Raw genomic sequence first — 23272 nt, forward strand, 5'->3', positions numbered from 1 at the left:
GCACGGCTGCACAAGACTTCATGTAAACTTCAGGTAGTTAAGTAGAATACATATATAAAAGGTAAGGTACATTAAACACAAATTAAAGAGTGGGTTGGCACACTTTTTTGCAGTACTTCAGTGCTGTAATTTATTTGATAATACTGTGAAAGCAGCAAACGAAAGGTATACGCACTTATAGATAAATATTTTTTTATACACAAGTGATTGAAGCCACGTCGTGGGTTTTTTTTCCCGACAAGACCCATAACAGGATTTAGCACACATTATGAGATTAATTGGCACCGATGAGATAGTCTGATTACATAAAAATGAAGCAGAATTAATTCAGATATCTATTTCAAACAAGAAGTAGAAAACATGAATGATGTAATAGAATGGCTGGACAATTGTAAAACCACTGTGTCAAATCCTTACGTGTGTTGACTGGAAAAACTACTGTTAAATCTGTGATATTTTACCTCAGGTTTCCAAAAGTGTCTGAAAATATACAAATCCATCAGCCAAAATAGGAACAGTACAATAAAAGTGAACATTATAATCGTCATGAAGGGAGAAATAGAGTTAAACTCATTAGAAACCTTTCAGTTTAGTGGTTGAGCTGATTGGTGTAGCATATAGAGGATAGAGTATGAACTAGATGCCTATAATGTGTGCGAGCCAACCAGTCATGCAAGTAAAACATTTCCAATCGATCTAACGCTGTTATGTAACGCCTCAGGCCTCAAACCACTTTCATATTTTAATATGAGTTAAATATTACACTCAGCAAAAGTTAATGACTTTCAGAGGCATTCGCTTCATATTTGAGTGCAGGTCAGGATCATTTTGATGTGAAGTTTTTGTTCCCGTGACCTCTGAAGGACCCATGGATGCTGTGTTGTCTTTGTAAAGTTCCATTCCTGTTCTTAATTGTTTTAAGCCCCAGCAGCTCGCTAATACGACACTCTGGAGATGTTGGTTAGCAGACGGAACGTGCTGGTGTAGCTGCTTTGTTATGGTTGCTGCCTTCAAATGAAGCCAGTGAATTCACGTCACATGGACTTGTCAACTCTGTCAGCTTGACCCCTGATGAATGCAGCATTCATGTTGGCTCAATCTGACCTTAAATCAGTGCTTTTTTAAAAATTCTTTTTTCTCTTGCCTTTCATGTATAGCAGCCTGCCAGAGGTCATTTTTGTGGTTGCTTTTTTTAGATATTTTTTCATCCTCCTCCTATTTGAAACCATTCGTCTCATAGCATTAAATCACATGTGAGTCTAGTGGAAATAAAACAAATATACATTGTTTATTCCTTTATTCTTTTACAAAAGCATGATGACTTCCTTCCAGGACACTTTGGTTTGGAAAAAAAAAGTTTATTTCTCAAAAATCAGATTCTAAGAGTTATTTTGTTTTCTCCTTTAAACTGTGAACTAATTTATTAGCCATTGTTTTAATGTCAAAACTCATGTACACCCTTTTTGTAGTTTAAAAAAAACAACAACAACAATAATAATGTTTCTGGCAAACAAACTGTGATTAGATTCCAATAATAAAATTCTGTGAAAAACAGAGAGGAAAAAAACAAAAACCAAAGAAATATTCAAATGGTCTTCAACTACAAGCGATTAAAAAATACAAATAGTTTTGAAACTGCAACAGTAAAAATAAATCAACCCAAACTGGCTTTAAACAACAAGTGTCTACAGATTATTCAACATCAGTGTGTGTTCAACTTTTTTTTTTTTTTTTTACACTTGTCAGTGTATAACTCCTGGCACCGTAACCCTCCTGTATAATACAAACATTGAGAGTCTTTTTTTTTAAATTTTTTTATTAATTATTGTCTTTTTTACAAATCTGTTATGGCATATAAAACCTCCTTCTGAAGGTAAAGCCTCCTCTGAGGAGTGCTGTGCTGTGTTCTAATTAGTACAACGTCAGCACGAAAAGACGCATCGATGGAGAAAGGAAAAGTACTCACACCGGAACAAATTCAGGTACATTTAGGTGTGATTGGAGGGAGAAGAGACGTCATAAAGAGAAAAGCCTTTTATATATACATAATAGATGGAGATGTGTTTGACTTCGAAAAACTCCAATTTTCTTCCTTCTCTGACAGAAACATTGGTCATCTTCGGTAACATACTTTTTTAAGCAGAAAATTTGAGGTGAATGAAAAGCACGATGTGCGCCTGCTTTCTGCCGTGAAAGTCATAAACTGACATCAGCGAAAGTCCCATGACCAGCAACAACCTCCCTTTCACCATACAGAGTAAATTCACAGCTTTGCACTCGAGGATATCAACAACCTCATGTGTTTTACTGTGTATTTCAGGATGCTGTGTTGAATTTCTGTCACTTCTCCTTTGGATGCACCCAGTTCTCCCTCAACCTACTTTACTTGTGCAGATTTAACCCGCTCCTTTCCTGTTTTGTTGAGATTCTAACATTCCAGGTTCAGTTTTACTCCTTCGTGTTCGTTCACAGCTTTCATGTTTCTACCTTTAAGACGGCAGAGCTAAAAATGTAAGGTTGGGGATTTTGTCTTTTTTTTTTCTTTATGACCCAAAATGCCATAAAAAAAAGTGGAGAAAAAAACAACAACAACAAAGAATCAAATGACAAAAGAAGCAACAAAGAATGTGAGAAGTCTGAGCAGTCAAAGCCTGATAGGCTGTAGCTTATTCCTTTGTAAATGTAACACGTCGTTGAGATGTGCCGTTGCATTGTGGGGGGACACATTTCTTCATCATCTTCAGTGTTCGGTTATTTTGAGTAAAACCCAAGTACCCCATCTTAAAGCCAAAGATACTCCCTAGTGCACCAAGTTTGCAGCCAAGTGGTCCCTCAACGAATGCACTGCTATTCTACTGCCATTATTACCTCAGTGGTGCAGCTGGGTCATGCTTGCCAAGCTGGTTTAGGACTGACCATGTACTCTTTTAAATTCTACATCTTGTGTCATATTTCACATTGTTATCTTGACCTTGTGTTAAACACAGGCCTCATTTTGGCATTTAACTGAACACCCACTTTTAGACGCACCTTAATAGATCTTAATTCACACTGGTAGAAAATAAATGCAGTATAAAACAACTGAATTTTAATAAAATCCCAAGTTTCTGTTGAATCGGTTGGTGCTGATTTCTTTTAATGCTCATTTGGCTGCAGTATTAAAAGATGTTCCTCTCACTCCACCAGCGTTTGATTAACCAAAATTCACATAAATGGACTAAATATTGGAAACAGCTAGAGTATATTAATCTTTGACTGCACACTGCACAGTCTTAGAAATACATGATTCTTATTTCTGGTCCTTTCTGTGGGATTCTTAGTTGAAAACAATAGAGATGGAAAATATACAGTTTCATTTACCAGGTCACAGCCTTACTCAGAGATTTTGAATGTTTTGGGGGAGAGAAAAAGAGATGATTTGAAGACCACTTCAGACAATAATAATTATTCCAACCGTTATATTTTTAATGGTAGGAGAAGCATCAAGAAACTCATTGTCATCCTGTCTCTGCGCTGGTTTACATAAACAAATATATATATATATATATAACCCGATCAATGCAGTACTGGAATGTTTTGTGGCATGATGGGATAATTCTTTTCAGGCTGTAACAGAGGCTGGCCTCTGTCATCGCTGTTGTTTACTTGACATGATCTCATTTAATCACACATTTGAATACGTCGGCCATAGCATGCCTTCTCACGCTACCTCCCTTCAGAGCTAGCTGGCAACTGAGAGAGGAGGCCATCTCTCCATTTACAGACCTGCAGGAATAAGCTAAAAAAAGGAATGAGGGATATTTGTATATTTGCCTCTCGCTAACATGCCCAAATAGTCCTTCGAGAATGTCGATGGATAGACTATGTATGTCACAACAATAGAGTACAGTTTAAGGTCACTCAGAACTGTTCATGGCCACAGAAGCACACTCCCTTCAACTTTTTATTTCACAGATCATTGTTAGCATTTCAGCCCAATGACCAAATAATAGTGTAACTCCCTCTGATGTCCAAATCAATGACAAGTGTTTAGTGCATCGGTGAGAGTGGTCTTATGGCACAAAGACAAGGCATGACGTGTTAAATGAGGTGTAGCAGCGAGGCATGTTTGGCATGGCCTGGTGAACCGCCGCTGCTAAACAGCATTGAATCAAAGGAACTAGTTTTTGACAAAGGTCTTACATTACAACATTGTAAACCATAGATTATAATCATAGAAACTGGCTATATGCTACACAGAGCACTTGGTCCTTCCAAAAATGTTGAAATGTGAGAGTGAGAGAGTGCAGGAAATGTCCCAAAAACAATATCGAATCATCAAAGCAAGTCCTCATCATTGCAATGTCTGTGCAAAGATGCGTTCTGCCAGCCATCAGAAAGCATCTAGGTAGTACAAGGTCAGCAGTAGAGGTGAAGGTATTGCACACGCAGACTAACAGCCCCATTGAAATGGCACAACGCAGCAGGCGTCACACAGAAGAATCAAGTTCTTTTTTTTCTCACACATAAATGAACACTGTAAAAAATTCAAAAACGCCCCCCGTTGACAGCTTCTTTATTGCAGCACATTTCACGTCTTTTTTTTTCTCCTGGAATATCTCTTTTTTTTAACAAACATCCACTTATTAAAAAATGAAGTTTGTAAGGAGGGATTTTGAGAGTGCATTTTGGCAGTAAGTTGTTTGAGTTGGGCATGTCGACAGCCAGAAGAATAGATGGGTCAAACCAGACGGCCATGATTTTTTTTTTTTTTGAGGTCATTAGAGTCTTGTGCTCTTCCTGCCCCACCCTGCCTAATCCTCGCCTCCAGCACACTCTTGATGATCACATGCCAGAGGCACCCAGTCCCATGCTGGCGGTGTGGCTCATGCAGGGCAGTGTCTGAACGGTCTTGGGAAAGTCATGGGTGAGGAGTCGTCCATTCTCCCCGCCGCTCCCATTCCCACTCATCCTGGTCAGGGTGGAGCAGCGCATGGCGTCGTTGATGGATTGCTGTCAGGAGGACACAGATTCCATTAAGTGAGCAGACTGGAACACAAATGTCGCACAGACATGTATTCTCTTCCTATTACTGGAACAAGAAAAGGTTTATGGTTAAAGCTGGCAGCGCACTTTAAAAAGTCATGAATCCTACTATGCAATTCCTCCAGTCTTTGTTACGTGAATGTATGTGCAGAAGCACTGTTGATGTTAGAATGTGGTGCTGGCACGACAAGAAATTTAGGAGCAAAATGACCAATTAGGAGTCACAGGGTGCTGGTTTTCTTTATCGAGATCTGAGTGATAATGGCGGGAGGTAGACGGTGGTGCTGGCCCGTGTGCATCAATGTCCTGATTGTAACAAGTGGAGCAGAGCAAAGTGTGGGCCGTAAGAAGTGAGCTGAGTCTTCATTCATTGATGTAATAGCTCCATTAGCCAGTCTAGCACAATAAAAGCCAAAGCTGTCCTAATGATGTGTGATGCATGTGTGTGACCACATGCTTGTCTATGGCATCTATAGCTAATGAAATTGCGCAAGGCAAGTGTGGAGCAACTGGTGAGTGCTGCACGGCGACTGGAGGATTATGCCGGCCTCTAATTGGAGCGGCCTTGTTGTTTCTTTCAAGCCAAACAGCATAAAGGCACTGCAAGCTTAATAGGCCCCTCGCCAATCTCATTAGCATACTGATCAGGTGCTACTTTTTAGGCTGATTAAAACAGAGGCAAACAAGATTCAGGAAGAAGAGCCCCGCTTGTGTCAGCCCTGTTTTAATTTTTCTGCCTTTTGAGATGAGGAATATATCAGCGAGGGGCTTTGATGTTGGGAAAAACGAATCAAAGGTTGCTTGTGTAAATTGATCCGTGACACAGATGACTACTACCTATCACGCTGTTAGAGGTGGAACCCTAAAATTAAGCAACAAGTTCTTACTTTGAAACCTCTGAAAATGCAATAATTTGAGTTAGACTGTTCTAGGTTAAAGGAACACGCCAAAATTTTGGGGAATACTTTTATTTGCCCTCCTCCCAAGAGCCAGACAAAATGATAGATACCTTTCCTCTGCCCTGCACTGGAGACCTGAGATGTACAGATATAGGATGACTGCTAGTTAGCTTCCCAAAATAAATGATAATGGATCGGAAGTGCTAGCCTACCTCTGTCAAAGGTCACTAAATACATTTTTCTCCAAAACAGTCCTTGCCAGCATTACTAGAACGAAGGTTGTGTATATAATTCACTATGAGGCAACAAAACATTTGTTGATGACTAGAAGAGTCACTGTTGCTAATAATAATGGCTGATTTGTAGGAGAGGATGAGGAAGATTACTTGTAGAGAAACCCTGATTCTTGTCTATTTGAGTCAGAAAATATGTACTGTATATATATATATATATATATATATATATATATATATATATATACACACACACACATATGAACAATGGAACTACAGGTTTTGTAAGCTCAGCATGGAAGACAAGACTTCCCACCCACGAACATTCATTGTGCTAAGCTAACTAGCAGTCTCTGTGTCTCAACTCTTTAATGCGCTCACAGTAGAGAGAAGGGCACTGATCATCTTGTCTGGTTCTGACGAGGATGACAGATCATCATATTTACCAAAATGTCAACGTGTTCCTTTAAGAAGTGATGGAAGACATGGCCAGACCTGCCTTATGATATACATATAAAGGATGTTCACCACAATGGGCCCTGCGTTGCGAGACAGTCAGCAAAAAAGAGTAGAGGGAGCAGGGGAAAGATTTATTTAGAGTGACAGATAGATAGATAGATGTACCACTGTGATTCAAATTGCCTTTATACCTGTGCTGCAGAGGGACTTTTTTTTTTAACTGTGAACTAATAAGTGAAGATCTGAAAGTGTCATTAAAAAAAAAAAAGCTGAAATAAAAAGTTTCATGTGTTTAAATAAGTTGTAGACTGTGCAGTGCCTACCACAAAATATTTCAAGTTGATATACAGTTATTTTAGTGGAGGTGTTGATCTAAAGATCGACTCGAAGAAGGAAAATGCACCACCATGGAGAAAATTCATGTTTGATTTATAACCGTTTCAGCTTCAGTGCTCGAACTGAGATCTTCAAAAGGTATAAAGGCAATTTTAAATCAAGTGATTGAAGACAACTGCAGGAGATCAGTGACATAAAGATTGAGCCAGGGAGCATCAGAAGGAGAGAGAGGTACAGGAGAGTGTTTGCACTGCGGTGGAAGCCGTGAAAGGCCCTACTGTGATCACGGTTAGATGGGCGGGGGGGTGAGGAGGCGGATGTCATCATCATCATCATCATCATCATCACGGCTTGATCACAGCATTTCCTACCCCGTGGCTGTGCTCTGCCCTTATATCTTAACAGTGTTGTTGGCGTACAAGCCGTAGCTCTGTAGCTCTGTGTAGGGGGCGCTAGCACCACTGTCTAAGGCTGAGCAGTGAAAGGCCTGAGCAGCTGATGCAGCAGCGGCTCGCGCGGTGGACACCTTCATTCGCCGCGACTCAGTCCGGGACTTGTAGCAGAACTCCACCAGTGCCACCAGCATGGCCAGGCCCAGGCCGCCGATCAGGATGTAGAAGACCCCTGCCACATTACTGAGGCTCAGAGCGCTGGTCTTGTCCTGCAGAGTGGGAGCGAGGGAGGGAGAGGAGGGAGTAGAGCCAGGCAGTGAGGAAGGGTGTTGGAGCAGAGCAACGCAAAACACTTGACAAGTTCACACACATAAAACAGACACACACACACATTTATATAAATCATGTGCAAGGACTCAAATGCATAAGTAGAAACACAAATACACACAGTCTCATTCAAACCAATCCTACATACACACACACACACCCACACACACACTCTTTCGGTAAATACGAAATGACAAGACACACATTCACACAGACAAAAACTAAAATAACAGGAACATATCGAAGGCCTGTCTCACAAAGCAGTTCACTGGATAACTTTGGGAATTTCAGTCTCACAGACAAGACAGCTTGAGTTCAAACTACGTCACCATGGCAACTAACAGCACAGACTGAACCCATAAAGATAATTTTGACAGAACCACCACCTTTACCGCTGGATCCATTTGTGGAATACTGTGTTCAAGTGACAGAGAGACATCTTTACAAACTAGCGCCCTCCAAATGCACACCACTTTAAAAAAAAAGCTCAAAAAAAGCATAGTTTTTTCTTTAACTGTAGCCCATCACTGCAGCCGTCATCAATAGACAATCTCAGGGTGATGAAAGGCAGAGCTTTGCAGCAAAACCAGAGGGCTGCAGAACATTCATATAAGTAAGACGGATTCCGACTGTGCCTTAATAAGGGGCAGTTATCAGCCTTTTAATTTCAAAATGAAAGAACGTCTACAAACACAAGATAAGCTGAGGGTACTTTAGTCAAACTAGGTTTTGGACACACAGCTTCATCCAGAACTTGTTTTCATATTTGTGTGCTTTTCCTTGACTTTTGCTTCCTGGTTAGTTGGCTGATGTTTAATCTGCATTTACTGAACAGGAGGGCACACGTAAACTGTATGAAAATACAGAAACTGAGAAAGTCTGCTTTGAAGTCAAAGCTTTTACGCCATTATCTCCCAAATCTGGTCATCATTTTTGATTTAATGAGCTATTTCATTGACCAACTTTGTTATTTCACGGTAAATAAATTGACCCTTTCTCACAAGATAACTCACGATAGCAAGATAACACGCCATTATCACGAGACAACTGCATAAAAAAAATCCGTTACGGCCGCACTCTGCTTCTGTACGTAACATACATAGATGTGTTGGTAAATCACAGTAATAAAAACAGTGTATTATGAGCTGTGTGAGACCAGTCAGACACAAAATCAAGGAAATCTGACTGTATAGAACTTGATTTGTGAGACAGACCTCAGATGTTGGAAATATATATTTAGTATTGATATCTATTTTACTTTCCTTAACATTAAAACTGTACTCAGAAGGCATTTTACTCTCAGCAGTATATTTATTGAGAGGAGAGGTACAGGTAACGTGAACAAACACCCCACGACACATGCGTTCATGCAGCAGCAGCACAACAAATATTTACTTTGAAACAGCAGCATATTCTAGGTTGTTATTGTCTGTTGTGATGGCATCTACTTACATTCATGTCTATTTATAGTCCCTTCATGAAATGTAATCAAGTCAAGCTAACAGGCTCTCAGGGAACAACTGGCTCTAACAAGGATGCTCACTTGAGTAGGTAAATATCACATGACAACTTTTTGTTCATACAGGTGTAATGTAAATAAGATGTGTTACAGGGTTATAACTTCATAACTGTTAATGATACTTTGTGATTTAATCTTCCTCATCTCGGGTAGATTGACAAAGTCAGCCAGTGTCTACAAAGAACCCTGTCGTTAAATCCAGGGGACACAGGATATAGGAAGTTTAAGAGGGGGGCTTGTTGGGGGTGTCCAACTTGAGTTGATGACCAAGAGAAGAAAAGTGCTATTTTTACCAGTAGTGTTTATTTTCACTGTAACTATCACAAGAGCTTACAAGCTAAAACCTGCAGTGAGTGATAGCAGCAGCAGCAGCACAGGGAGGACATGAGGAAGGACTGACTGACGCTAATGCTGTGTTCAAGACCTCTTGGAAGTTGAGACAAAATTAACTCAGAGAGGATAAGAAAATGAAATGAATGACACCGTTGAACGGAAACTTCGGTATGGTTTCATGTCTCCAACTTGACGTCACCTCATACACCACGCATCGCGGCTTTCTTCCTTAACAATAAGAACTTAAATGATGAATATACAGCGTATGGAATACATTGACGCATCCCTCTGATTACAGACAGTAGTGTAATTTAACAGCTATGTAGTGGCTTGATAATATTACAGTGGGGTTTTTACCCTCTGAGTTACCCCGCAGCATGAACACAGAGATGTTAGATGTGCATGCAACTCTGCAACGGAAGAGCTGGTGCAGGAATAAAGGTTACGACGTAACATGTTCAGAGGTTTCAGCTCTTAATGTCCTCCTCATGGCCTCCTTTGTCTGCGCCTCCTGTTTGCATGAGTCCAAATTAATCTACTGTTATGATCATCGTAACGTTTGATCTTTGTCTTTGTGTGTGTTTGGTGACTTGTTTATGGTCTGTTTTTAAGAGGATTTATACGGTCTTGATGCTAATTATGGTCTGTAGAACACACTTGATGGATGCACTGCACAATATTTAGTTGCACACTCGTAATGAACATTAAATCTGACAACACAAACTCATCAGTGGGGAGAACTAGACACCAGAGTGCCACCAAAGTACGTGCCCGGATATAAGACGATGCTTCTTGTGGGAATTACATTTTAAACAGAGAGGTTGAATTATAGTTGATGTTTTCATACAACAGCAGATGCTCTCTTGCATGGCAAAGTAATCATGCACGATAGAAAGCTTGTTTTCATCGCTGCTTTGAAGTAGTACGACTGTCTGGCAACAAAGTTTCTTGCGAGTTCATTTATTGCTTCCACGTAGGAAATAAATTACTTTTTGGTGCAAATATCTTTTTTACAGAAGCGTTAAAACTTTTAAACACAAGCCAACAAAACCATTTTTTCCTCATATGAGCCCTCCTCACAGAATTGTAAAAAAAAAAAAAACCTCATTTACCACCATTTGAAACAAAATCTGACGACAGTCACTGAGAAGCATCGCCTGGATTTCTCACTGTCGAATCTTAAAATTTACAATTTATGTGTTAAAGTTCCCCCAAATTGTATTATTTCCTCTCGTATCATGTTAGAGGATACTTTCAATGGCTTTAAAGTAATTTTGATATCAGCAATTATGTTGTACAGTCTTCATATTAGTATTAGTTGATTAGACAGCGTTCATAGATTTGAATGGACAAAGGAAAGGTTTCATCTTTATAGTTCTGATGGAGGAATCTTTGATTCAATGTGATTTTTTTTCAAAATTCAAACTTTTCAATAATGTAATCAAATCCTTCTTTTTAACAAGTTTGATATTTCATAACTTAGCAGAATTCATGCCATTAAGCCGTCAATCCAACCCAACTGCAATTTTGTTGGTAATGAGTACTGAAAAGAGGAATTCAAGAGGTCAGGTGTGGTGTATTTGCCTGCCTTGTTGCATTTTTTTTTTTTAGGGTTTTTTGAAATAAAAAAAACAGGTGTTGGGGTCAGTGGTCTTATACTCGGGCAAGTACTGTAGTCCTGCTAGAGTCACATTGGGAGTAACTGCTCAGTGTTATAGAGGCTGAGGTTGGGATCTGGGGCTGGTCTAGGATCAGGGCAGGGTTGTGCTGGAAGGTGCTGTGAGGTGACAGAACCGGCATGGAGACTGACCTTTCTTCCGGAGTCCTTGCTGCCACACTCCCCTTTATCGTACCACCATTTGTTTTTCAGTTTGTCTAAGACGGCTTGTTCATTGAGTTTCAACACCGCTAGGTTTACTGGGACTCTTCCAACCATAAAGAAATAACATAAATAACATATTATACCATGTTATTTTATGTTATTGACTCAGAAACACAGAGCAGCAAAATACATAGACACGTTAATGCTTGACCTTGCTCATGGTCAGAGAAACAACTCATCACACACAAGCACGCACACTCAAATATATATAAATATATATACATATAGCATCATTAGAAAAATCAGAGTCAAAGTGATATACATTAATACTTCATCTAGCTTGGTTAGCTTGCTCCCTAAGGTAGTAGATGTGTATTAATGTATCACTTCAGGTAACCGGCACACTGCATACAATCATCATCATCAGTGATGTTTCAATTGCAACTTTGTCAAAAGCATTGTATTAAATGAAAATATTTCAAAGCCACTAAATATATCCATGCTGTCTGTCACTGAGCACCAGCTGGTGTGTTTACTGGAGCCCCCCCACCCCCCAATCACAGTCAGACAAAGTGTTATAGAGCAGTGTGGGCCTGCCGGTTACCCCCCTCCCCATACACCCCCACTCCTGGTGGTGGTGGGTTACCCGCAGGGTTTATCAAACTGGCTCTGACCTTGGAGTCCCCGCCCCCGCTGCCGCACTCTCCCTTGTCGTACCACCACTTGTTTTTCAATTTGTCCAAGAGGCCCTGCTCGTTCAGTTTTAACACTGCCAGGTTTACTGGGTTTCTTGAAAATAATATAAGATGATAGCCATTAGGAGACACTCTATGGGACAGATATAAAGAGATTGGTCGCATGGTGGTGGTGATTATGACAACATTGATTTGAAACTCCTGCAAGATGCTACTGATATGAAGCAGGAGTGCTGGCTTTAGATGCACATGTTTGATTAATGTTAGTTGTACATCTGCAATGGGCTGAGATGCTGAATGCCCATATAGCAGTCGAGTCAGGTTTTACCAAGCAGGGGCCTCAGAGGGAGGCAGAGCAGACACTATAAATGGAGATGCCTTGGATGTGGAAGTCTGTCTGCAGATGGTAATTTCCTTTTCAGCGGCACCAGCATTGAGATTGCTATGGTAACTAACCTATCAAAATTCAACCCATAATGGCAGCCTGGTGAATAGAAGCCCACGATGATTAATTTATAACTATCGGCTTAGACAAATGAAGACAGAAACTTTGGATGTTTTAACTGTCAGGTTATCTTGAACAACAAAGGGCTGAAAGGAAAATGTGTGACCCAAAGCATCTCCTCAAGGGTTGCTCTCTCTCTCTCTGGTGAGTGTGTGTATGTGTGTATTTCCTATAGCTGACAAGCTGCGGACAAAGACTCTCTCCATTCACAAATCACAGAAAGGCAATCAAAATTTGCATAAAAGAGGGGAAGATTACAGCTTTTGCCGCATTGTCTTTTTCCTCAAATCAGTGTCAATTCTCCTGGGCTGTAACAATTTTGTTTCGTGATAGTCTGCCTTTCTCGCTAGTAGATGAAGAAGACTCTTTATCCCCAACCTAAAGTGCAGAAAACAGCTGTAGGGAACACAGTAATCCTCAGAGCTGGTAAAACCTCTGAATTCTTTCTCAGCCAAGTGGACTCAGACAAAAAGAAAGAAGTCAAAGTGAGTGGACATGGATGGTCCGGAGACCTGCGAGTCAGTGGTTAGATTGGTCAGTTGATGTCAGGGAGGCTTTGTTAGGTAGGATGGGGTTAAAGGAACATGGCAACTTTTGTTTGTTGTCCTCCCCAGAACTAGATAAGATACTACTTACCCTTCTCTCCTTTGAGGGGGGCTTTAGGGAGCTGACACCCACAGGGACCAACTGACTTAGCACAATCAAAAATGAGTATGTTCCACAGCATGTAAACACACCGACTGTCTTCCTTTTGTGCATTGTGCTAAGCTAACTAGCAGTCAGCTCTCTAATGAACACACTGATCACCATACAATAGATCGCAGCAATGACCATGTCATTTTTTAACCTCTTCTTTTCTTACATGTTAAAACATAACCAACCCAGGGAACATTTTTAAGAATGGCAGCAAAGACCATTTTAACAGAAGCAAGTTTCAACCTGTAACCAAGTTCTAGAGCACCTAAACCAAAATAATCTCTAGCTTCATAGAACAATTCTCTTTGAGTCACCTCTTGAGTGGTACCTCAAATGAAGGTCTTGGTCAATTCATTGATTTTTTTAAGTGTTTTCTCTTTAGGAGGGAAGATGGTTGCTAAAAATAATGATTTTGATAGAACACATTCTATTGTTACTCGACTATTATTCTATCATTCAATTGCCATTTCAAAAAAATCTTCTTTGATTTCATTTTTTTGTTGCCTACCAATTGTTTTCACATGAATCATTATAATTAGTTGTAACACCTACTACTGTGATACAATCTTTTCTAGAATATAAATCGTCTGGCCGTGTGATGCTCCTTTCTAACCAGACACCTTCAATTTTGTCGTGGATAGGTTTTGCTCAAGACAATTCCTTATAAAAGTGAAGATGTTCATTCAAAATATCAAGTTCTCCTTGTCTTTTTTTTTTTTTTTTTTTTAAATAACAACAGTTATATCAAGGGATATGCCAAGTCAGTCACTTTCTCTCCACTGCTGCATGTTTTTATCGCTAACTCCGTTAACTCGTTTCATTTTGTTAAAGCAACTGATTAATAGGCAGGATAGAAAGGGCAGCGGACAAGGGAAAACCTGGTTTCACACCTTTTTGTATTTCATATCTTTTTTGTTAACACCCTCTTCACATGCTGTGGAACATGCTGTTCCACTACCATTCATTCTGCTAAAAGAACCAGCAGTCAGCTGGTCTCTGTGTGTTTCAGCTCTGTAATGCACACACAGAGGTGAGAATGAGCATCTATCCTCTTGTCTAGCTCCAAAGGAGGATGGTGGCTAAATGTATTTCCCTTCAAAAGTTGCCTTGTTCCTTGAACTGTCAGGCAGGGTGGCTGGACATTATACATGGAAGAAATGAATCACAGAAAATATGCAGAACATTTCACAGAATGATCGACAATATTGCAGTTTAAGGCAAGCAGTCAGTACAACCTGTAAAAATAAAAATGAAGTCATTTGTTTTGCAATGAGCTCCATTACACCTGCAATGCCCCTTGTTAGTCATTTGTACATATTTTCACATACATCACACTGCAGGTGTAACTCTACTCTTTGAAGACACCGGATGTTCACATATGTCTGATTCCAGGTCAGCAGCAAACATCTACTGGAATATGAAAAACGGTGTCCTTCAATATGACAATTACAACTTTAATTGTAATTAAAACAGGCAGGATCAGACAATGTGAAGGGCCACAGTGGCATCCTGAAGTTAACATTCATGTCTCCAGCAGTTATTATCAGAGAGAGGGAGATGATGGAAGCCTCCCACACGGTAGGTCTGGACCAATAAGACTACGTGATTTAATTTAGTCACTTAACTTATCATATTGCAGCACTTCCTTGCTGTAGAGAATAATTGAAGTGAAATTTGAAGGAAACATTTTTAGTGAAAACAATCTGACCTCTGGCTGCCAACCAAGGTGGTAACCCAAATCATTCCTCAGCGATTTTGAATGAAATCTCTCCATATGGCTCCTTTCATTAAAATGAATGAGGCCTATTAGAGACAGATTAAAAGCTTCAGATGCCTCTAGCTCCTCCACTCTCTCTGTAGTAGCAGCAGAAATATGAATGGAAAGCTGGTTAAGGTGTTAATGTGATGTGAAATGGCACCTGCTGCTGTTCTTGGACATTCAGTATGACATTATCATTCATTACATCCGTTATTACATTGAATGTGACAAACAGAAAAAATCAACTCCATGTTAAAGGTGTGAGCTCTGGCTTAAGTGAAGAGGTGGCTGTGTGGGATGCGATCTTTTTGACCCGGTTGGTTTGTAAGAGGTACAAATTTTTCGTGTTTGAAGTGATGCTTTTCAAAAAATGAAACCAGCCATCGGCTTGAGGAGAAGACTCAGAATGCAATTAGAAAACTAAATTTGCCTTGCTAAAAAAGGTAGAGACATCTCACAGTGCCGCTTTACACTTCTGCTAGTGCTCACATGTTTGGGTTAGTTGCATACTATTTATTTGCAGACACAAACATACAAACATAAACTGAATGTGAAAATGGGAAATGTGGGAACATGTAAACTGAACAAAAACATGTTAGAAGAAGTAAAAGGCATTATGTGTAAAACAATCAAAATACTACATTGTTCTGATGACAAGATATGTTGGTCAAAGCCAATAAAAAATGAGTATCATACATGAGCTTGATGGATGAATCAAGAGATGTCAAATGATGTACAAGGCTTTTCTCCTGCAGTGGCAGGAGCTTACCTGAGGGGGGAGCCCTTAGGAGTAGCAATGCCATAACCTTTAGAGTCCAGATTCCCTCCCACTTTCATAGTGTCGCAGGGTTTCCTCTGCTCTATGTACTCATTCATGGTGGACTCCAGCAGGTAGGCATACTTGCCCTTGGACTTCCTGACTCTCATCACGCCCTCGTCTGTGGTTTTGACAAACACAGACGGGTCGGCCGCCTTCATGTAGGACCACATCTTCTCAAACACAGCGATCTTTGACCTCTGACAGCCAGGAGAGAAACAGAGAAGGACATAATGTCAGAGTGGATGCTTTATCCCAGGACTTCACAATTAGCGAAGCATGATATTGGATTTTTTTTTCTGTCAGTCTCTGCTGATACCAGTGACGTGATGATATTATAGAGTATCTCTGATGAGCGTTAATAAATGCTGGATATTTTTGTGTGTCACCCTGAAAAACTCTTTGGTGGAGCCGGCATCCAGTGTTCCATAGGCGATCTCTGTCTGCTTGGCCAAATCTTCAGCGCTCTCTATAGGCGACACCATCCTCTCCACTGTGAGGAAGGCAGCCAAGTTGGCCGTATAGGATGAGATGATGATGAGGGTGAAGAACCACCAGACGCCTCCGACAATGCGCCCTGACAGAGAGCTGAAAAAACACAGCATCATTGCTTACAGCGAAATGCTAACATGTATGTTTAATTAACGCATCTCATTTCTTCTCTGAACACACATACAATCAATTACATGTTAATTAGGTGAATGGGAAAATAAATATTGGAGGCATGCATTTGTTTTCCTTCTTGGCAAATTTTTGCACGCGATCAGAGAAGGCAATCTAAAAACCCCGGTGTTGTTCACACCATCCAAATGACCTACATTGCATCACACTCCCCCTGCACTTTCTCTCACATACACACACACACACACACACACACACACACACACACACACACACACACACACACACACACACACACACTTGTCGTTCCACCAGGCTTGGAGAGCTTAGTCCAATGTGTGAAGAAAAGATAACCAGTTGTACAAAGGCCCACTCAGCCTCCTGCCTGCCAAATTAATCTCACTTTAAGAAAGTTGCCAATATGTTTCATGGAACCACGCACATTAATTGTTAGGGATTAATAGGCAGAGGAGAACACTTAGCCACTGCTCTAGAAAAAAAAAAAAGGGTGATTTGTGTGCAAAATCCCCTAAGTCAAATCCCTGTATTTCCTCTCATCTCTTCACCTCACGATGAGCCAACTTGAAAAGCAACAGCCGAAATCATGTTGCGTTACATATTGGTCTCTCGACAAACGCAGGGGAGCAGAGTGGTGGAGCTTACGCAATGGAAATGACACAAATCTGAAACAAAAAAGGCTTTCATGAGTCACCTTTGTGCTGTCACGCCAAATGGAGTGTGAACATGAAGGCGAGATTAAGTAGGAGAGGAAAAAAAAAACAAAAACAGAGAACGAGAGAAGCTAAAATATAATCATTTAAGATGCTTTTCAGATGACGGCTGGATGATGAAAGAGCAGTCAGCGAGTGAGCGAGCAGAGAGCAAACACAGAATGGATGCTTTGAAAATCAGCCGGTAGAATGCACAACTGTCTGCAGGGTGTGTGTTTGGATTGGGGCTGGGTGTAGACTAATATTTTGACTTGTTCACTGATCACTGCTAAAGTGGGAGTGGATACGTTTATTCCGTCTGGGGGTGCGTCAGCATACTGTATTTGGCATGGCAACCGTTAACTGTTTCACAGAGCTCTCACCATTGCTTCCTGCATTTAGGGACCAGCAAATCAAGCACATGTACTCACTTAATACACAATGTCCTTTCAGTCCATAAAAAGCTTGTATTCACAATAGTGGGAATGTAAAAATGTCAAACTATCAGATAAAAGTAATAATGTGTTGACTGCAAACAAATTGTTGTTGTCAGACATGATTTTATGGTGGCCAAGAGGTACAAAATTTCAGAGAAAACGTCATTAAATTCAGAAAAAAAAGCATATTCAATGTTACAACACATACGCAGCAGAAAAGAAATGAGGTAAAAACAAAAACAAACAAAAAAAAACGCAACCAAGTAGCTGAACGCGCTGCAACAACCCAAAACACTTCTATCAGGAAAAAAAACCAAAGTCCAAAACAAGCAGAAAAAACAAACAAACAAACAAATGCTGTAAATCCACCAACCATAAAGGAAGTACTCCAGGGCACTAGGGGCAGCATTGAGTGGGAGTTTATGAAGTGAGACAGAGACACCAGGTGAGAGAGATGAACTTATTTTCTAAATTTTCTTTCTTAAGCACTTTTACAGACAACATACAAAGATTGGATTTTTTTTTTTTACTTAAACACTTAAACATCAACAACAATAAATACGTATGTACATTTAAGTAAATAGAGTTGGATTTAAGAAGTGGGAGGACAAGCTGAGGGAACTCTATCCGAACTGAAAAGTAAGTAGCCTTTTATTTTTTATTCAATGGCCATTATAATCGTGCCCTGGTGCCTGGCACTTCCATTGTGGTGGCTTGACTTGCATTGTTTCTACTATTCATTTTCAGACTTTGAATGTTTTTCCTAACAGAAGTGTTTTGGGTTGTTGCGGAGCATTTGTTAGTAGTGCATTTGCACCGTGTTTCCTTCATGCTGTGAATGTTTTGTAAAATTGATGAAGTTGTTTTCTTAATTTGCTGGTGTTTTCTCTTTTTGCATTTGTTCTCTTGAATTGCAGCACGTTTGCCACTCCTGCCCAAAATCACTTCCAGTGCAGTGATTTTCCCCCTCAAAATAGAAGAAGTTACACTCTGTTATTACAAAAGAGCTGACTTTGAGAGCCTTATTCTGAACATTTCTGACCGTACGTCAAGCAATTCTCTTATTAGCTTTGTGTTTTCAGCTACGTTAACACCAATTCATCACTCCTTTGTGCTGAATATTTACGCTACTTACTCCCACTACTATATTTACACCACTTACTTAAACTCACCCACTACTATTATCTGGAATACCCTGGTCTCCCTCCTTATTTTTTTATCTTTACTCTTTATCGTCCTTCTCTGGAAAGGCTAGCACGGTAGAATCCTGACCTGATTGATTTTCAGGTTTTGAGCAATAATTAACATTTACATGTAGCATACCACATATAGGCCATTAAATGATTCATCTGGAAATGCCTCTGACGTGTCGACTATCAAGATCCTTCATCGGTCACATCCCTCGAAAAAATAATGATTGAAGACGATGCATCTTTTAGATTTTACGTTCATTAGTCAGCATTCATGAATCAACACCCACTTGCAGAATGCTTCATTTTTTCCCAGGAGAGTATTAGAGTAAATGTTTTTGATTATTATTGCTGGGGTATGTGAGGTGTGCGATATCATAACAAATGGAGAGCAATCAGGAGTTTGAAAGAGAGTGTGTAATGCTGAAATCTAGATATAAGTAACGGCGTGGGGGGGGGCAGTTTAAGAGACAATGGCATAGATCAAAAGTAAACTGGATGGTAGCACTAGAGGCTTACAAAGTCCTTAGCTTTCACTGCTGCTGGGCTCCAGAGATGGCAGTAAACAGCCATTTAATCCCTCTCCCTCAATCGTCTCACTCTCCCTCAATCGTCTCACTCTCCTTCAATCGTCTCTCTCTCTCTCTCGCTCTCTCTCTTCTCTCTCTTTCCTTTTGACTCCATCTACCCTGTGTCTCCGCTGTGCTCCTCGCCTGTCTCCTAATTTACCGTGGGCCTGACAGGAGTTTGTTTTGGACCCAGGCAAAAATGGCCTCCACCTTGGCGCCGACACTGACATATTCAAGTATGCACACACACTTCTGGAGGACAAAGTCTAAGAGTATGTTACTGTTAACCATTTGCTTTGTGCATTAATGTGTGTGTGTGTGTGTGTGCGTGCGTGTGTGTGAGGATTGGTTCTCCTCCCTGGCACTGGCAAACACGGACCTGTTTGTTCCTTTTTGTTTTCTTTCGAACCTCATTCCTTCGAGCCTCTTTTGCTCTCTTCATATATTATTGCAGAGCAGCCTACCTCGGAGCCTCGTTACCTAACTAAGCTGTCTTATTACAGTAAGGGAAATCTTCCAAGTACCCCTGTAATTTCATAGCCTTGTTAAGGCAATGATTAATCAATTATTCACTTTGCCTGCCTCTTTTATTGCATTATGACGAAAAGGAATAGTAATGGGTGCAGCAAAAGCAGCATGGATTTACTGTTTACATGAATGCAACACAACTGTGTATGCACACGATTACAGCCCACATGATTAAATGATTAGTCAGCTGACAGCCATAAATGTATTCCACTTTGATGACTGATAGTTTAAAGGCACGGTATTTAATTCCAACCCCTTAATCAAAACAATAACTGAAGAAAGTAGAAAGCACTCAGAGAGCTCATTAATCAACTAGGGATGCTTCGTAAATACAACATGCTAAAAATAAGTCTGTCGGATCAGTATACCGTCCATGAGATCTCCAGGAGATGAATATGTATCTCTTTTATCAAAATACAGCGCCTCAATGAAGTTAATGAAAATATGCAAATATTTTAGAGAGATATCAACCATTATATCAAAAATAGGTCACCTGGATGGTAGATCATGAAAACCAGCAAGATGCTTCAAGATGACGCAGTTTCAACCGTTTCACAAGGACTCAAAGAACTTTTGCTGTGAAACCACATCACAATACGAAAGCAAGAACGTATTCATCAAGCAAAGACGTCGACTAAGCTGAGCAGGGAACAGGGGGACATTGAATAAATAGATTGTTAAGTCCGTACTTGAAAGTGCCCACATAGGGGTAACACTTGATAGTAAGAAGTAGACTGTTCCATAACTTTGAGGCAGTTGCCGTGCGATCCGTGTCTCCTCACGGCCTGGAACAGTCTTCAGGCAGCTACAGTTTGATTCCTGTTGAATGTTCCTTGGAATATCACCTTGCGTTCAGTTTAATTCCATTAAAATTCTTCCACTAGTTTCTATGATATCTTGGCTCATGAAACAAACAGACATGCAAGTCCCGGGGGTGGGGAGCAAATAAAACAAAAACTAGTTTGACGATGTTAGGTTGCAGCATTGGAACATGGGAGTCCTCATTATGAATCTAATCATTCAGAAATCTCATTAAAGGACAAGGTCACCCCGGTGCCACTGGAGAGCAGGTTTTGTGGTACTGAAGCGGTCACGTCTGTGCCTCGTACAGTATCAACAATAATGGTCAGGAAATATGCTACGAATACATACATTATAGAAACGTTCCGGGTGTGTGTGTCTGTGTGTGCCTTCTGGTCATTCATGATTGACAGCAAAACAAATCGGACCACTTCTTTGCATCACATCAAAATTTTTATCCGTCACTAGATGATCTCCACCCACAGCTCCCAGAGATGTTGCCACAGCACTAAACTCATTAGAATTCCCCTGGCCGGCCTCCTCTATTCGATATGGTAATTAGCAATGACTAATGACTTTAGCAAGTGTGAGCCAGTAATGGCCACATTACAAAGGATTAGGAATTACAGAGGTTTAAATGATAAAGAAAATGGTCTCTAATTATAGTGTGATTCTAACACAAATCAGATGGAAAAAGAGTTCTCTGCTACATTGCTTTTTGGCTTCTTTAAGATGAAAGAGACAACTGTATGTTCCAGTGACTCACTACATACACTCCCAAAGTGGCTTGACGGGTAAGACTTGTTTTTGTACATGCTGATACTGATGGCAGCACATAGACTGAGAGGTATAACACTTGGTGTAATGGATGAGGCGTAAGTGTTAGTGAGTGTGTACTGAGAAGCTGCTGCAGACAGGGAAATGCAGCAAATACAACACCAAAGCATTATTTATATCAAGACCACATCAAAGAGACAAGATGACAGGACTATAACATGACTAAGAATAATAATAATAATAATAATAACAATAACAATACACTACATTTGGTCCAATTTTTTTCCCTGAAATGTACCAACCAAAGGCCACACAATTGTTTAACTTTGGAAGGGTACACCAATCTACATCTCCATAAATTTCATGTGCACATCGGTTTTCTGCTCATCAGATCTTAAAGCACAGGTGTCAAACTGATCCAGTAAAGAGCCGTGCGGCTGCAGGGTTTCATTCCAACTGAGGAAAAGCACCACCTGAATCTACTTAGATCAATCAAGCTGTGTCCACACAGCTCATTTGTTGGATCAGGTGTTGCTTTTGCTTGGTTGGAATGAAAACCTGCAGCCACACGGCCCTTTACTGGATCAGTTTGACACCCCTGTCTTAAAGAATATTGTTCAAGCCTGGCTCTACCCTCTAATGTGTTTAGGTGAAAATGATTGATGGAGGACTGATATTCTATGAATTATACTGTGTTGAAAACATTATAACTGGAAACCACAAAACAGCTTCTACCCAATTATATCAGACAATTATCTGTCCATCCACCAGGGACAGAGACAGAGGGGTGTCCAGGGTGGCACTCCTAAACTCTGATTGTCCAAGTGAGCCACATTGAACTTGGAAAAAATACAATTAATCAGGTACGTTATTAACATACATTTACAATTTCAGCTTTTAGTCTCATGCTGTCTAATTGCTTGCAGTATAAATTGGTGGGTTCTGATTGTGGCTGGGTTGGAAATCCATCTGGGCTGGTACCACTGACAAGTTCAGGATTTGTATGAAGTAGCCTTGAAGATGGACGACTCTTTAACCCAACCCAAGGTGATGTTACTTGACGGTTTGCCGTTTGACTTCCAGCTTAAACACGGTCGTCGTACCAGCGGAACAAGCAGTTCAGTTGGGGGTTGGATTTGATTCTTTTCAGTCTGACTTTGAAAAGAATGATTTCAGTCAAAGTGATGTGTATTTTAAAATTTCAGCTTTAGTCAGACCAACACAATAATTCAACTTATTCTAAAATCATGAAAAATTACTGTGAGATTTCAGGCTTGTTCGAAGAAGACAATGCTAGAGACATGTCTCCTACAGTCTGACACTTCTAGTGGATGGACCTCGGTGCAGACAGATGCTGTGTGCAAGTTGCAACTGTTCACTGGTCGTCGTACTTCAAATGAAACAATTACATTATTCCCAATCAATTGTTTCAACAGAAAAAAAATCAGAAACAATGGGGCCGTCGCAAAAAACCATTTGGTTCAATTAATCTCAAAGAAGTTTAACTAAAAGGGAGCAGAGGATGATGAACGGCTGCTTCACATGATTTGAATGAAATTACAGCAGAGATTGTTTCTTAACTTATTCTACACATAATGTGGAGGTCGTGAGGATCAGCGAGAGTTAAGTCACCGCAGTCATACTTCCTCCATACATACACCTCAGCTGCATTCCACCGGTTTAACAGACCTTTAAATTTGCTGACAAAAATCACAGGTTATTCGTTAATTAGCCTTTGCTGCAAGTAAATGTTATGAGTTGATAAAAGTTTTATGAAGCTTGGCATTCCCAGTTGCCTCCTCAGTGAAAAACAGCCTGACAA

At 40.3% G+C, this 23272-nt stretch overlaps 1 protein-coding gene across 3 annotated transcripts in view; it reads right to left on the minus strand.

The window, feature by feature from the left end:
- Positions 1-204: 204 nt before the first annotated feature.
- The window catches only part of gria1a (glutamate receptor, ionotropic, AMPA 1a), a 69621-nt gene continuing 46553 nt past the window's right edge, over positions 205-23272 (minus strand). The window contains exons 12-16 of one of the 3 annotated variants that reach the window (XM_086223083.1): positions 16207-16405; positions 15770-16017; positions 11334-11448; positions 7479-7613; positions 205-4992 (exon numbers count right to left, since the gene is read on the minus strand). In XM_086223083.1, the coding sequence (XP_086079209.1) occupies positions 4825-4992; positions 7479-7613; positions 11334-11448; positions 15770-16017; positions 16207-16405 (865 nt within the window). In that variant the 3' untranslated portion in view covers positions 205-4824. Of the gene's footprint in view, positions 4993-7323; positions 7614-11333; positions 11449-12019; positions 12135-15769; positions 16018-16206; positions 16406-23272 lie in introns of all 3 variants that reach the window. The other 2 variants (XM_086223082.1, XM_086223084.1) reach the window with 2 other exon arrangements.

This window comes from Aulostomus chinensis, chromosome 13 (genome assembly GCF_037954235.1).
Source record: "Aulostomus chinensis isolate RoL2024-O1b breed Wild chromosome 13, RoL_Achi_v1.0, whole genome shotgun sequence".
Classification (NCBI taxonomy): Eukaryota; Metazoa; Chordata; class Actinopteri; order Syngnathiformes; family Aulostomidae; genus Aulostomus; species Aulostomus chinensis.